Source organism: Calonectris borealis, chromosome 6, assembly GCF_964195595.1.
Source record: "Calonectris borealis chromosome 6, bCalBor7.hap1.2, whole genome shotgun sequence".
In the NCBI taxonomy this organism is placed as follows: Eukaryota; Metazoa; Chordata; class Aves; order Procellariiformes; family Procellariidae; genus Calonectris; species Calonectris borealis.
The window spans coordinates 42,579,587-42,595,391 of record NC_134317.1 but is presented as its reverse complement, the minus strand read 5'-3'; the positions used below and the strand labels follow the sequence as shown (position 1 = coordinate 42,595,391).

Sequence of the window (15,805 nt, the reverse complement as noted above, 5' to 3'; positions counted from 1 at the left end):
GGAGGGATCCTCTCTGCAGTTCTTACTAGCAGGAGGGTTTGAGATGCCAGGCTTCTGACGGGGAGGCTGATGTCATTTTGCATGCCTTGAAGGGCTGGAAGAGAGAGGAACAGAGCCAAGGTCAGAACCTGGATCTGCAGGGACCCCAGGAATCCCTCCTGCCAGGGCCACCCCACCCAGCTCTTCCCATGGCCAGGAGGGAGCAGGGCCCAACGGGATCGCCCACGAATCGGCCCCTGAAATCTCTCTCGGCTCTGCCCATGCCACCCCTCGTCCGCGCAGGGGGCAGAGCCCTCCCCAGCCGGGGCAGGGACTGCAGCTCCCTGCCCAGGGTCTTTCCTCCTCCCCGCCAGTCCCCGCTGACACCCCGCTGCCCTCACGCACCCTCGTAGATGACCTGGAGCTTCTCCTGCTGACCCCACATGTGCCGCCCAGCGCGCCCTAGGAATACAGAGCCCATCACAGATCCCGCTAGCCTCAGCAGCACAGCTCCCCCACACCAGCCCAGCCACACGCCCTCCTCCCCTTGGCAGGGCTGAGCCCGGGGCCTCCCCTGAGCGTGACGCCCAAGGGCCGGGGTGGGAGAGGGCAGCAGGGAGCCCCGTGGGTAGTCGGGGCTCCATAGCCACGGGGCCGATTCCTGCTGCCGGTGCAGCAGCCGGGGCTGGGGCCAAGCTGCAGTGGGGCAGGGAGGGACCCCGGGGGGTTGTGGCTCACCAAGGATCCTGATGGACGCCACTCGCATGGACTCCTGTGGGCTCTGCAGGTACCGCAGGCACTGGTACAGGTACTCGTCTGCTCTGCTGCTGTGCTCTGCCAGCTGGAGAGAGCGCAAGGGGACGGAGGGAAGGGTTGGTGCCGACTCTCCCCCTGCCCCCAGGACTGGCCTCCCCTGCCAGGGACACCCACGACGCCCAGCCAGCAGCTGGCTGGTGCCGGGGTTTGGAGGGAGCAGAGGGCTGGGTGCTCCCCGGGGAGCTGCGGTGCCAGCCTGCTGCCAAAGCCCAGCTGGGCCGGGGCTGCAGCGGCACCCCCGGGCTCGGGGAGGGAGGGGAGCCTGGAGAAGAGCCCGCGGGGCCGCACGCTGAAGGGAAGGGAGCACGTGTGGGGTGCAGGCTGGCAGCGATGGGCTGCAGCAGTGGGCAGGGGCACAGCTGCCAGCCCCACACACTGAGCATTGGGGGCAGGGGGCTTGTCCAGGCTGGGTCTGGGGCTTTGGGGCCATCCTTACCAGGCACTCGCCCACTGCCCATGTCTCTTCCCTCTCCAGCAGCTGCTCGAGCTTCCTCTTCTTCAGGAACTTGGTAGCTTCAAGCAGGGTTTTCCGAGAGGCCTGCAGAGCAGCAGAGACTGGGAGATGGCACCGCTGCCCAGGGCACAGGACCTGCGTCCCCTGCAGCTGGGCAAGGCTCAGGGCCTTTCCTGGCCCCTGGTGGGAAGACGCAGCAGCTGGGGAACGTGTCCGTCAGCGGGTTCGGTGCCCGGGCAGACGGGTGGGGCCACCCCCATCCGGGGCACCTGGTGCTGCCAGCGCAGCAGGACAGAGGTCCCCCAGAGCTGCCGCTCTGTACCAAGGCCAGGAGGAGGCTGGAGCGCTGCAGTCCGCGAGGTGCCAGGGCAGGAGGCAGCCGAGCCACCTCCCACAGGGACACCAGCAGGTCAGAAATCCTCACCTCTGCCACGCGCTGGTTCTCATCATGCGAGTGGCAGAGCAGTGGGAGCAGGCTCTGGTGCACATGCGTCTTCAGCAGCTTTTTTCCTGCCTCTGCCTCTAACTCCATCGCATATCGGAAGAGGTACATGGAGAGCAGTTGCACGAAGTTGATGTCCTGGTGGCAAGGAAGAGGGCAAGACCTCAGCACCGGCTGCTCCAGGCCCACCTGGGCACGGGTCTGGAAATCCAAAGGGCACAAAGCTTCCTGGCAGCACCCAGTGCCCATGGGGCGGGGGGGGCACAAAGCCTTACACTGTCAAAGAGTGGCCGGAGCCTCTCAGCCAGCTGCAGAGCGACGGAGCTGGCAATTGGGGTGGGTGTGGCCCGGACCACCTTGCTGATCACGTAGAGGGTCATCTCGACCACCTCCCCGTCTGCATCCTGCAGTAGCTCCATGAGACTTGGCAGCAGGAATTGCATCCTGCTGACCTGTGTGGAAGACAATGCTGTGTTGTTGTGAAGCCATAAAAGGCTGCACGGCCAAAACCGCTCCGGCTGTTTGAGCCCACGCTGCTGCCCTCGGGGCCCAGAAGCCAAAGGCCTGCCGCAAAGGACTCGGCCAGGGGAACGGGAGGCAGGAGAACTGGGAGCAGCTGCCACAGCTCCCGAAAGCCAGCCAAGTCCAAGCTACTGTGTTACCCAGCACCCCTTACCCAGACCCAGCCACCAGCGCGGCTTCAGCCGGCTGCCCCCTTCTCACCGTCACGGGTCTCCTGCAGAGCACGATGAGGACTCTGAGCACCAGGCGATGCATCACTCTGCGCTCACTCTGCAGGTACCTTGGGATGAGCAGCAGCATGTATTCATCCCAATCCCTCGTGTCATGGCAGGCGAGGAGCTGAAACACACAGAGCAGTGACAGGGGTGCCCGGCCGGCAGGACCCCAGCATCGCGCAGGGCTGGGTCCAGCCAGCGGCACAGGGCACGGGCACCGTCCCAGGCAGCTGAGCCCAAAGGCAGCAGTGGCTGCAGAGAGCCCCTGGGCTCCCTGCCCTGCGCCGTGGGGCACGTGGCACATGTCAATCGCCCGCTCCGCTGTGCCTCCCAGCCCTCGGCAGCCTCTGATTCCTCAGCCTTTGAGGAGACACGATGGAAGAGCGAGAGCTGGCACAAGGGGGGGCATGAAACACAGGTGGGGACAAGTGTCACCCCAGCAGCAAGGGGGCACGGGCACGCAGCAGAGCCCACCCTCTGCCCCAGCTCCACAACTGGGCTCCCCCCGCAGCTGCGGCTACGAGAGGGCAGAGCGGTGGGAGGTAGCTAAGCGAGGCAGTGCTCGCCATCATGCTCACCTCGACAAGGAACGCCAGGGCAGAGAGCTCCCAGCGTGGCTCCTTCCTGCTGAGCAGCTCGACCAGGCAGCGTGACATCGCGTAACGCAATTTTTTTGAGATACCGCACATCGCTCTGGCAGGGGGAAGAAGGCACCGTCGACCCTGAGCAGGGCGAGCAAACCTCTCCCAGGACTGACTCACACAGGCCTGGTCTTTCCCCACCACCCACCCCTCGCCAGGAGAAAGGCCATGCCCAACACGAGCAGGCTCCTTTTGGGGAGGAGACTGGAAAAACACCCTTCCTGCCCCAAAGCCTTCCCTTCTGAGGAGGCCCCTTTCCTGCCCGCAGGGGACTCGTCCCCCAGGCTCTGCCGCTGGCCCTCAGTGCATCCTGCCCTGCCCCGGTGGGCTGCCCTGGGTGGGGCTGCCTGCAGACAGACCCCCCGCTCTGTGCCATCCGCCCAGGCCCCACGGGAGGGGACGCTGGCGCTTTGGGAGGTGGCTGCTCCTGTGCACCCACCTCTCCCAGGCTTTTCCAGTCTGCTGGGCCGTGCCTCGGTGACAAGTCCCTCTCACCCACGCCCAAGGGGATTGTGTGGGGCGCCCCGTCTGCAGGGGAGAAGTGGCGGGGGGAGTGGGGAGAAGGGGGCTCTCACCTGCCCAGCAGACCCATTGCGTAGTGGTGGGTCTCAGCATTGAGGAGTGTGTCCCAGCCACGCTTACGTTCGACATCAAACACCACAAACTCATACCCAAGACGGCAGAGCAGTGCTTTCACAGTCAGCGCTGCAAATCTGTGTGCGGAGCAAAGCCCAGGTCACGCCGGGAACCCTGGCCCCAGCTCCGGGGCCATGCGAGGGATGAGAGGACTGGGATGGGGCACCTGTTGGGGTTGGTGGGAAGGCAGCCTTCCTGCTGGCATCTCCTCCAGAAGGTATCGACCTCCTCTGGCACCTGCTCTGTGCTGAAGAAGATTTGGAAGAGCAGAGCCAGGAAGAAGCGGGGGAAATGCTCCTTCACCCTCTGTAGGCACCTGTGCAGCTGGAGGATCTCCCACAGTGCCCTGGTTGCCTGCAGAAAACAAAACACGCAGAGACCGCGCTCAGTGCTGAGACGTCCCCGTGGCAGGGCCCGAGCGTGGGAGGGTGAGGCTCAGGTGCTGCCCTGGGCCACGGGAGACGCAGGGGGAGCACCCGGCCTGGCTGCCCCTGAACCTGCCCCTAACCCAGGTTTCCAGCCCACCGTGTGAGGCAGGGAGATGCAGTGGCGGGGGAGGATGGAGAGCCGCCCGGAGAGGCGACCCCGGGGGTGAGCAAAGGCCTGGTCCAGAAACTCACGGCCAGGGCAAAGACGTCCTTTTTGTCCCCGTCGCAGGTGGAGGTGCTGTGCAGCGGCCAGTCCTTCAGCACGCAGAGCAGCTCCAGCAGCACCTTGTCTGCAGTCATGCTCCTGGAGACCATCGCCCTCCACATGGTCCCGGCAGCTCTGCAGGCCCAGAGCTTTGTGTCAGCAGGGTCTGGGCCACAGCGCCGTGGCCTGGGCAACCCCGGGGACCCAGGCTGGCCGCCAGCCCTGCCTCTGCCCACTGCCCCTCTCCGGCAGCACCCAGCGGGCCTGCCCCTGCGGGCAGCAGGCGGCCGAGCAACGGTGCCTTGAGGGGCAGGGAGGGAGCATGGCAGCCGCTCTGGGGCTGGGAAATGGAGGGGCCGGAGGGTCCTGAAAATCTCCGTCTGTCCCCACATGGGACGGGCTCTACAGGTTGATGGGCTCTAAAGGCTGGTGAGCCCTGAGCCCTCAAGGCAGGTGGGCCCCGTACCTGTCGCACGATGGGGCACAGTGCAGGAGGGTCACCACCACATCATGGGGGTGCTCGTAGGTCAGCTTCAGAAGGGCTTTATCCAGCCTGTGCTCAGCTGACACATCCGTGGTGATCGTGAGCCACCGGTAGATGTACCTCACGATGCTCGGCACCTGGAGGAGACGTGGCTGAGAGTTGGAGCGCTGCCAGAGCGAGCCATTTCCCCGGCTTCCCCCACGAAGGGCCTCCCTTCCCACCACACCGTGCCTAAAAGGCTGCTGGGTGCCCAGCGGACCCGGTTCGGGGGCACACGATCCCCAAGGGGCTCGAGCCCCGGCCACAGGCAACTTACGTGCTCCAAATTGGAGATGTCACTTTCAACAAGCACATCCAGCATGGCAGCACAAGCCTCCGCGTTATAGGAGTCAGAGTCTGCCATGTCCTCGATGGCCACAATGGTGGCGTCTTCATACTCAGTGGGCTCTAGGGATTCCCAAAACATCTGCAGGAGAAGGAAGGGCAGGGAAGAGAGGGATGTCACACCGAGTGCCCCAACGTCGGTGCTCGGCTGAGCAGCGAGAGCAGGCCCAGCGCAGGCGGGGATGGCTGCGGGTACCTGTGCTCTGCTGCGGAAGAGGGCGCAGGTCTCTTCCTCCACTTCTGGCAGGTCGCAGACTGGATCTGGCAAAGACCAAGCACAGGCAGAGCTGAGAGGCTGCGGGAGAGGCTGGAGAACAGAGCCGAGCCCCGCGCTCCCCAGGCTGGGCCAGCCCCAGGACAGGGGCCGGTGGGGACACTGACCCCCGCCTCCCTGGCCACAGGCTGGGGCTGGGGGTGCCCAGAGGATGGAGCCCGGCCGGAGCCCGGCTGTGGGGAACAGCCCCCTCCCCTCTTCCCCTCTTTCCCTGGGGACGTCCACAGGGGATGGGATGGGGCCAAGCTGGCTGCAGCCACTAGCCCTGTGGCGCAGCTCAGCCACTCACCCGCCTGCAGCGGCTGGACCTCCTCCTCCTCATCGGGCTGCCATGCTGGGGCAGCCCCAGCGCCTTCCTTCTCCTCCTCCTCCTCCCCCATCCAGGCCAGCCTGGGCACGCTGGGGGGTCTCTCCGCCATCCTGCTGAGGCCTGGCCTCGAGGGCTCCTGCCGCAGGGATGGGAGACGCCTCGGAAAAGCGCCGCGGACGTGGGTCAGAAGGGAACGAGGTGGCTGCGCAGGGGCTCCTCGCAGCCCCACTCGGTCCCGTCCTGTCCCGCCGTGTCCACTGGGCACAGTGAGGTGGCCGCGTCGCCACCAGCGCCCATATCACGGCAGGTCACAAAGGGCCCTGTGACACACTGCCACATGCCATCCAAGTGGCAGTGCCCATTTCACAGCGGGTCACAAAGGGCCCTGTGACACACTGCCACAGGCCCGTGCCCTGGGGCCTCCCCCGGCCTGGCAAACCTGCCCCAGCGGCACAGCACGGAAGGAGCTCCGTAGGTGCCGGCTAAAGAGGCACCTCGGCCCCCTCAACAATCCAGCCAGCAACACACGGGCGGGAAACAAATGGCGGTTCCTGGCTGGGAGAGGACTTGGGGACATCTCCAAGGACAAGTTTTTCAGGGATCCCCACAGCTCGGGGCTCTGCCCACGAGCTTTGTTGGAAGTGTTAAGGCTTCAGCAGAAGAACCAAAGGGCGAAGGGGTTTCTGGCCACTTTTCCTAGCATGCTGCACGCCTGGGCAACTGTTGCTGAGCACACATACCCTTTTTCTCCTCTTCCCAATGCCCTGGGGACACTAGGGACCAAAGCAAGAGGCACTGGTTGGAGAAAGTTGGGCAGAAGAGAATCAGAGAATCATTAAGGTTGGAAAAGACCTTTAAGATCATCAAGTCCAACCGTCAACCCAACACCACCATGCCCGCTACACCATGTCCCTAAGCGCCTCATCTACACCTCTTTTAAATACTTCCAGGGATGGTGACTCCACCACTTCCCTGGGCAGCCTGTTCCAAGGTCTGACCACTCTTTCAGTAAAGAAATTTCTCCTAATGTCCAATCTAAACCTCCCTTGGCACAACTTGAGGCCATTTCCTCTTGTCCTATCGCGACTTACCTGGGAGAAGAGACCAATCCCCACCTCACTACAACCTCCTTTCAGGTAGTTGTAGAGCGCGATGAGGTCTCCCCTCAGCCTCCTCTTCTCCAGGCTAAACAGTCCCAGTTCCCTCAGCCGCTCCCCATCAGACTTGTGCTCCAGGCCCTTCACCAGCTTCGTTGCCCTTCTCTGGACACGCTCCAGCACCTCCATGTCCTTCTTGTAGTGAGGGGCCCAAAACTGAACACAGGATTCGAGGTGCGGCCTCACCAGTGCCGAGTACAGGGGCACGATCACCTCCCTGCTCCTGCTGGCCACACCATTTCTGATACAGGCCAGGATGCCGTTGGCCTTCTTGGCCACTTGGGCACACTGCCGGCTCATGTTCAGCCGGCTGTCGACCAGCACCCCCAGGTCCTTTTCCTCCGGGCACTTTCCAGCCACTCTTCCCCAAGCCTGTAGCGTTGCCTGGGGTTGTTGTGGCCGAAGTGCAGGACCCGGCACTTGGCCTTGTTGAACCCCATACAGTTGGCCTCGGCCCATCGATCCAGCCTGGCCAGGTCCCTCTGCAGAGCCTTCCTGCCCTCCAGCAGATCAACACTCCCGCCCAGCTTGGTGTCATCTGCAGACTTACTGAGGGAGCACTCGATCCCCTCGTCCAGATCATTGATGAAGATATTGAACAGGACCGGCCCCAGTACTGAGCCCTGGGGAACACCGCTCGTGACCGGCCGCCAACTGGATTTAACTCCATTGACCACAACTCTCTGGGCTCGGCCGTCCAGCCAGTTTTTTACCCAGCGAAGAGTGCACCTGTCTAGGCCATGAGCCGCCAGCTTCTCTAGGAGAATGCTGTGGGAGACAGTGTCAAAGGCTTTACTGAAGTCCAGACAGACCACATCCACAGCCTGTCCCTCATCCACTAGGCGGGTCACCTGGTCATAGAAGGAGATCAGGTTGGTCAAGCACGACCTGCCTTCCATGAACCTGTGCTGGCTGGGCCTGATCCCCTGGTTGTCCCACACGTGGCTTGTGAGCACCCTCAAAACGAACTGCTCCATAATCTTCCCCAGCATCGAGGTCAGGCTGACCGGCCTGTAGTTCCCCGGATCCTCCGTCCAGCCCTTCTTGTAGATGGGCGTCACATTGGCAAGCCTCCAGTCATCCGGGACATCCCCAGTTAACCAGGACTGCTGGTAAATGATGGAGACCGGCTTGGCAAGCTCCTCCGCCAGCTCCCTCAGTACCCTCAGGTGGATCCCATCCGGCCCCATAGACTTGTGAGTGTCCAGGTGGCGTAGCAGGTCGTTAACTGCTTCCTCTTGGATTATGGGGGGTTTATCCTGCTCGCGGTCCCTGTCTTCCAGCTCAGGGGGCCGAGTACCCTGAGGATAACTGCTCTGACTATTAAAGACTGAGGCAAAGAAGGCGTTAGTACCTCAGCTTTATCCTCGTCCTTGGTGGCAACGTTCCCCCCCACATCCAATAAAGGATGGAGATTGTCCTTGGCTCTCCTTTTGTCATTAATATACTTGTAAAAGCATTTTTTGTTGCCTCTCACAGCAGTGGCCAGGTTGTCTTCTAGCTGGGCTTTTGCCTGTCTAATTTCCTCTCTGCACGACCTAACGAGATCCCTGTACTCTTCTTGAGTTGCCTGCCCCTTCTTCCAAACGTGATAAACTCAAGTAGCTCAAGATTTGCAGGTACAGCCATTCATGTGCTGCTCGCCACCCCCAGAGGATGGTCAAGTCCTGCACTGGGAAAGCGTGTAATTTGTGGGACAAGCTACCGAAATAAAGCCTACAGAAAAGCCGAGAAATCTGATCACTTCCTTGCTGGTTTTTTTTCTTTTCTTTTTATTTTTCCTCCAGAGGTTCGTTTCCACATCTGTACACAGCGTTGGCAGCTACAGCTGAGGTTACGCAGGGCTAAGAGCCATTACTTGTTCTCTCCCTTTCATGCTCCTGGGCCTCCGTGTATAATAACATGGATTTCATATTCCCACGTTGGCGTGAAAGAAAGCGCTCTTAGGGAAGAGCTGTCCCGTGGACAGGGAGAGGCCAGGAGCCACCCAGCCTTCCCCACAGGCTGAGGTGGCCCCAGCACACGGAGCTCCCGGGATCACGTCTGCACAGAGCTCCAGCAGCACAGCCAGCCATTGCCCTGGAGAGAAGGCCGCCTCCTCCACGCCCTGCGGAGTCGGACTTGCAGCACCCGCAGCCTGGAGGGAGGGATCTTCTCTGCAGCTCTTACTACGTACACGGTTTGAAATGCCAGGCTTCTGACGGGGAGGCTGATGTCATTTTGCATGCCTTGAAGGGCTGGAAGAGAGAGGAACAGAGCCAAGGTCAGAACCTGGATCTGCAGGGACCCCAGGAATCCCTCCTGCCAGGGCCACCCCACCCAGCTCTTCCCATGGCCAGGAGGGAGCAGGGCCCAACGGGATCGCCCACGAATCGGCCCCTGAAATCTCTCTCGGCTCTGCCCATGCCACCCCTCGTCCGCGCAGGGGGCAGAGCCCTCCCCAGCCGGGGCAGGGACTGCAGCTCCCTGCCCAGGGTCTTTCCTCCTCCCCGCCAGTCCCCGCTGACACCCCGCTGCCCTCACGCACCCTCGTAGATGACCTGGAGCTTCTCCTGCTGACCCCACATGTGCTGCCCAGCGCGCCCTAGGAACACAGAGCCCATCACAGATCCCGCTAGCCTCAGCAGCACAGCTCCCCCACACCAGCCCAGCCACACGCCCTCCTCCCCTTGGCAGGGCTGAGCCCGGGGCCTCCCCTGAGCGTGACGCCCAAGGGCCGGGGTGGGAGAGGGCAGCAGGGAGCCCCGTGGGTAGTCGGGGCTCCATAGCCACGGGGCCGATTCCTGCTGCCGGTGCAGCAGCCGGGGCTGGGGCCAAGCTGCAGTGGGGCAGGGAGGGACCCTGGGGGGTTGTGGCTCACCAAGGATCCTGATGGACGCCACTCGCATGGACTCCTGTGGGCTCTGCAGGTACCGCAGGCACTGGTGCAGGTACTCGTCTGCTCTGCTGCTGTGCTCTGCCAGCTGGAGAGAGCGCAAGGGGACGGAGGGAAGGGTTGGTGCCGACTCTCCCCCTGCCCCCAGGACTGGCCTCCCCTGCCAGGGACACCCACGACGCCCAGCCAGCAGCTGGCTGGTGCCGGGGTTTGGAGGGAGCAGAGGGCTGGGTGCTCCCCGGGGAGCTGCGGTGCCAGCCTGCTGCCAAAGCTCGGCTGCAGCGGCACCCCCGGGCTCGGGGAGGGAGGGGAGCCTGGAGAAGAGCCCGCGGGGCCGCACGCTGAAGGGAAGGGAGCACGTGTGGGGTGCAGGTGATGTGCTGCAGCAGTGGGCAGGGACAGACTCCGGGGTTTCGAGTTTGCAGAACATGGTTCAAAGCTACATTCACTATTTTACAAGACCACAGATCACTAGAGTTGCTGGCAAGTACACTGCAGGTTTTATATATGAAAGGAATGAACTAAAAGTACAGTTTTCACATTCAAGGCATACAAATGACATAGGAAAAAGTAATTTCTAGAAAGGAAACTTATCTCAATAACTTATGATGCAAGCTAACTGCCATGGAAGTCAATGAAAGCCTGAGTCCTTTATAAACTTTTTAACAGGAAAACACAATTATTTCCATATGTAAACAAGTAACGTTACTATTGGTAGCGCTATATCCCCCAGGATCACGTAATGCACAGCATACAGTAAAGTTAGGTATTGTGAAGCAGAAAGAAAAGAGCAGTAACCTTTCTGATAACACCTCATCACAGTTTTCCCTGTAAAACTATTCCATTTTCAGCTACGAAGACAAGCAGAGCAGCAACTCCAGGAAACGATGCATGCGTGTGCTGGCCTCCTTAGTCAGTAAGCTGCACCTCAAACAGCTGCATCCTAAAGTAGAAACAATCCCCACATGCAACAGCACTTCATATCCCTGTACTGAAGCAAACACTAAAACGCTCAAAACGGTCTTGTCTTGTCTTCACCATCTTGGACCAACGTGTTTTCACAGCACACATGGACTGGAACATGCTGTTGTGCACAGAGGCAAGCCTGCACACAGGCTTTGGTTTCTAGCCAGGCAGCAGATGGCTGTATTTCCACTTCAGCAGAAATTCTCTCCCCGTGTACCTAACTACTCATCTGGAGACCTCATGTGGCACCCATGTAAGCACCTATATGTTCTGCCTGACAGTCCTCAGACTAGCTGCAAGTCATGGTAAAGTGTATGGACTATGATAGCCATTGCCAGCAAAAGGAAAATACCTAAACCTTCAAAATCAAACATCTCGGGAGATTATTCCTAGACACTGGGGATGAAGATGGATACAATGCTTTGCAAGGTAAATAAATGCCATTTGTAGTTTTTTCCCTTCAGTTGGTAATGCATCCACTTATACCACACAAAATGCCACAAGATTCAGCTGTTATTTTAGACAGAAAGCAGAAAGAGCAACTTCACCATAGCAAGCATCTTAATATTTAAAGCTGGCCAACAATCTCTTCTCCATTTCAAAATGCAAACATCTGCAAACATGTTTGAAAAAATTAAATGAATCGCAATGCTCCAAGTATACAAATTATCACTAAAGAAAGAAGCAAGGATTACACATGAGGCCTTTGGAAACACTTTCTAGATGAATTAAGTCTCTCCCATGCAGAGTTGCAATAGTTGAACTTCTGCATTGCTGCATAGTTCCAGGTAGAGCAGGAAGAAGTCCACTGTTCATGTAGACTCTGAGATGTGGGTGCATAGTTGGACCAAAGGCTGTTTTTCCTCCAGGGGATGATGCTGAAATACATTGTATTCTGGCATGCCAGCGTTACAGACCTCAGCAGGTCTGACAGACCATGCAAGTAACAAGCTAGATCTGGCTACTACTCGAAGGAAAGGGAAGGGAGATTGATTCATTAAGACAAGCAATTAGTGGCTAAAGGAAACCCATGAGCAGGACCCTTTGAGTGAAATTGAAAAGCAAAGTGATTCTGGCAGCAGCAGCAGCACTCTCGGAATTAGGAGTGCTTTTTAACAGCAGCTGACAAGGACTAATTGCTGCCATTGAACATCAGGGGAGATGAGGAAAAAGAAGAGCTTGGGTAACATGGGAGTCCTGCCAGGAGATAAACAGTCGTCTTAATGTTTTACCGTCATCTTGCAACAAGCAGAAAGGGCTGTTTTATCAAAAAAAATCCTATAATTCCTGCTGAGACATTGACACTCTGGTGGATCAGTTACCGTTTTCTTGGTGGTTACTGCCAGCTCACAGAAATTATTCTTGATTAATTGGTACCTGTGTGAGCAAAAGAAAAAATTTTAGAGTAGAGCCCCTAGCCCACCTCAACATTTTGCATTCATCCTCGTGACATCAGCTCAGAAAATTGGATGTCTTGTGCAACACTGGGGATGAAGGAGCTCTTTGCGGCACCCATCCAGAACATGGTGTCTTCGCAGAGTAGCAGAGATACTAGTTGTCAGGAAGTGAAAGCAAAAGAAACACCTGCACGCAAAGTACCTGGAATGGCCAATCCAGCATCTCATACTGAAGACGGTCAGCGCAGATACAAGCACTCCCTTTCAGATGAGATAGCATAATATGCACATCTGCTTCCTGGGAGACACTAACCTCTCTGTTCATGATGTTAGTACTGTGGACTGCCAAGGCTCAGCTTCAGAGTCAGGACAGCTCACATGCAAAACAGTTTGTTCACAACTGGGATACCAGCTAGATAGTTTACCAGGCATAAACTGGAAAGGAACTCTGTTTTTTCAAGGCACTGATTATATACAATGAGAGTTCATTTCCACAAGCTCCGTCATAAACAGGTATCTTCTTTCCCAGGCTAGCTAACCATAATTCATTCACCCCTTTCTACACATTATGTTGTTAAGACTTGCAGTTCCTCTTGTCGCTGTTCCGAACACTCATCAGCCACTCCATCATCTTCCTTGAAGCTTAGTGCTAACATTGGATGCCGTACCCAACAGAAGATTCATTGCGCTATAAGCAGCAGGAGGATTACTTCATACATCTCACAGACAACAAAACACTAGCTATTTAATATTCCATTTCAGACACTTTTCTGCAGAACTGCTGTCTCATCAGATTTCCCCCCATTTTGTGCCTTTGTAGCCAGTAATTCCCAGGTAACTGTAAAATTTCCATTTGTTCTTACTGAATTGCAACCTATTTTTCAGCCAAACTGCAGCTACCAGTGCTGCTTTGAGCAGGGACAGACTAGATGACCTCCAGAATTGCATTATTCTACAGCCTATTCTCTAGGTGACTTGGAGTTTACTGCATCCAAAAAAATGCCCAGTAACTGGCAATCCTTGTGGATTTTATTAGGTGGTTGCAAGTCATTCATAACTAAACGGAACTTCAGGTAAAGTGAATACGAAGTTATCCCTGAAAAAATGGTGAGACAACTGATTCAGGAATGTTTGGCAGAGGTATAAGCTGTCTTGCAGAAAAATCCTCTATGGAAGAAGGAGCCAGGCTCTAACGTTCAGGCTGATCAAGTCGTTCCAGTTATCCCTGTCAACAGCTACACTTCTTAACCTGCTGCCTTTAAAGAAGACAAGAGTTCTCTGCATCCATCAATATTCTTCCTGGCTTTCACATCCTACGTGTACCTGTGGCTCCAGCCCAATTCTTCTGCAGAACTTGATGAAAAAGGACACAAGACTCATGACCAGACACTGAACTGCAGCTCTGGAGACTTTGGGTCAACTCTTCACTCTGCAGTTTATCGTATAGGAAGGCCATAGTGATCCACCGTAATGCCCCACTTTGACAGTGGGAAAATAAACCTTATTCCTACCCACAATTCTGTCTTTTCTATTTGTTTTTTATGTTCTTCAGAGTTAAAATGAACTGTCATGGATCCAGCACAGCAGCTCCTAACTTTCCAGAGGGCCTCCAGCACAAAGACAACTAAAATAACCTTGGATTATTCAGTTTTTCAAAGACAAGGGAGCAAACCAAGATATTTTAAACCATGACAAAAATTGTTAGAAACACCAGATGGAAAATTATATTTTTCAGAAAAGACAAATGAGGAAGACAATTTAGCTCTTATTTCTTTTCCAGTATTAGACAACATCAATACAAGCATCAATAATTAATACTAACTCCTCTTCCAGAGACATACCGATTTAATATCACGAATGCTGATAACTTATTCAAGTCAGAGAATGGATTTAAAGAGGGCTTACCCTGCTCAGGTAGCTACTTTTGGATTTCAGCTGCATTCATTTGATTTTGCTGGAAATCTCTTTCAGAAGGCCTTTCAGATCAGAGAGCTTAAAAATTAAAAAAAAAAAAAAAGAAAAAAAGAAAAAAAGAAGCTTTGTTTATGTAAAGTCAATCTAACTCATTCCAACAAATGATCGCAGCTTGGGATGAAGGGAAAGGAAAAGAACAAAACAAGCAAGCAAGTAGTATAAGTACTTAAAATACCCTAGAACATACATACCCTAGAAAATACCGTACAACATCAGCAACAAGAGGCATAAAATCCCTTATCTGAACTCCTGCCTCCCTGGCTACCCTATGGATGCCAGCCACTACTTCGAAAGCAATAACTGACAGCTTTTTGTATTCAGTAGTCACACTGTGGTGGCAAACGAAGCAGTGTTAACATTGCTTTTCACAGGAAAGCAATGCTAATAAGTAATATAAGTAACAAGTAATTGCCTCTCCAAATATTATACCAAATGCAACAGTGCTTGAAAGGACGCTCCCAATTACAGTTTTCATTAATGCAATTAATGCAGTGAGCCCTAATGCATATGTATTTCACCTAGTTAACAGCAGGCATCATGACAGCTAGAAGCTCCCATCTATACTCCATCTCCTTGTGCTCCTTCAAAGCAGAGGTTGAAGAGCAGTGGAGTTTTGTGGAGCATTCATTCTGATGCATGGAGCTGCCTTCAAACCTTCCCCATGCCATAACTGAAGTCCAATATTCCTCGGGATAGCCGCATCAACTTTAAAGAAAATTTTACCCCATGATTAAGGCTCATGCCTAGGACTCAGTTACATCCTCAGAGTTGTTTTTAGGACATCATTTCAAGTGAGAGCCAGTGAGATATCCCTGGAGTACCTTGCTCTCAAGGGCACTACTCCAAAACACTGGCCTCAGTATATTTCTGTCATTAAAGCTGAAGGCATGAATAGACAAAACAGCTTGCTGTAAGGTATTCCCTCACAGAATACGAGGTACAATTTGGGTATCGCTTTTCAGTAGAGAATGAAAGTTATCTTATTTCTTTTCAGTTTTAAGAGGAGCATCACTAGACACCTACTTGGTTGCTCACCATTTCCATTTCAGTCTTGACAGCAAGCTATTATTTTGTGATCTAAATTATTTGACAGCAATCAGAAGCAGCATTTTGAAGTATATGTGGGCCTTTTCACCCTTAGACTTTTTAAAAGTCTGTTCTTCACACCAAAGCAACTCCCCACTTCACAGGAAAAATACATAATTCAGTGAAGCCCTCAAAAAAAATACCCATTATGAAGGTCTTCTCAGTATCACAGTCATAAAAAGTATACTTGTATGACAGTTCTGATAATGATGTGCTCTCTAGCAGATTGGTAGCTTTATATTGTTCAACACAGGATGTTTGTGTGAATCAGATGAGAATTGGTCATTTTAATTGTAATTAAAGGTCTTCCTATCCTGCAATATGTATGGAGCATCCTTCGTTTACCCAGCAGGTGTTGCCTGTGCTATCTGAAGCACCACCAGGCTTTCCACAATATATCTGAACTGCCACTTCATTTTATAAGCAGAGGTTAAACAAACAAAAAAGTAGGATTAATCACCTCATGCCTTCAGCACTAGAGGGTAAACTTGACAGAAGACGTGTTTGAGAAGGGCATACTCTAAGTGTGTAATGCCCCTTCTTCCCATTGTTCCATGGGC

At 55.2% G+C, this 15,805-nt stretch overlaps 2 protein-coding genes across 4 annotated transcripts in view; both read right to left on the bottom strand.

The window, feature by feature from the left end:
* Positions 1 to 471: 471 nt before the first annotated feature.
* On the bottom strand, positions 472 to 12,026 carry LOC142083860 (uncharacterized). Its single transcript, XM_075153905.1, is given in 21 exon segments — positions 472 to 476; positions 718 to 820; positions 1,232 to 1,333; positions 1,674 to 1,829; positions 1,967 to 2,143; positions 2,415 to 2,552; positions 3,007 to 3,121; positions 3,645 to 3,782; positions 3,872 to 4,059; positions 4,326 to 4,473; positions 4,805 to 4,959; positions 5,139 to 5,288; positions 5,403 to 5,467; positions 6,531 to 6,585; positions 7,035 to 7,291; positions 7,294 to 8,298; positions 8,301 to 8,526; positions 9,117 to 9,184; positions 9,475 to 9,531; positions 9,808 to 9,910; positions 12,021 to 12,026. Coding segments are annotated over 21 exon segments (3,417 nt in total).
* An 84-nt stretch (positions 12,027 to 12,110) lies between these two features.
* Positions 12,111 to 15,805, bottom strand: part of TRPM8 (transient receptor potential cation channel subfamily M member 8) — a 50,116-nt gene continuing 46,421 nt past the window's right edge. For 2 of the 3 annotated variants that reach the window (XM_075153788.1, XM_075153790.1), the window contains one exon: positions 13,390 to 14,177. In XM_075153788.1, coding sequence (XP_075009889.1) covers positions 14,127 to 14,177 — 51 coding nt within the window. In that variant the 3' untranslated portion in view covers positions 13,390 to 14,126. Of the gene's footprint in view, positions 12,166 to 13,389; positions 14,178 to 15,805 lie in introns of those variants that run through there. The other variant, XM_075153789.1, reaches the window with a different exon arrangement.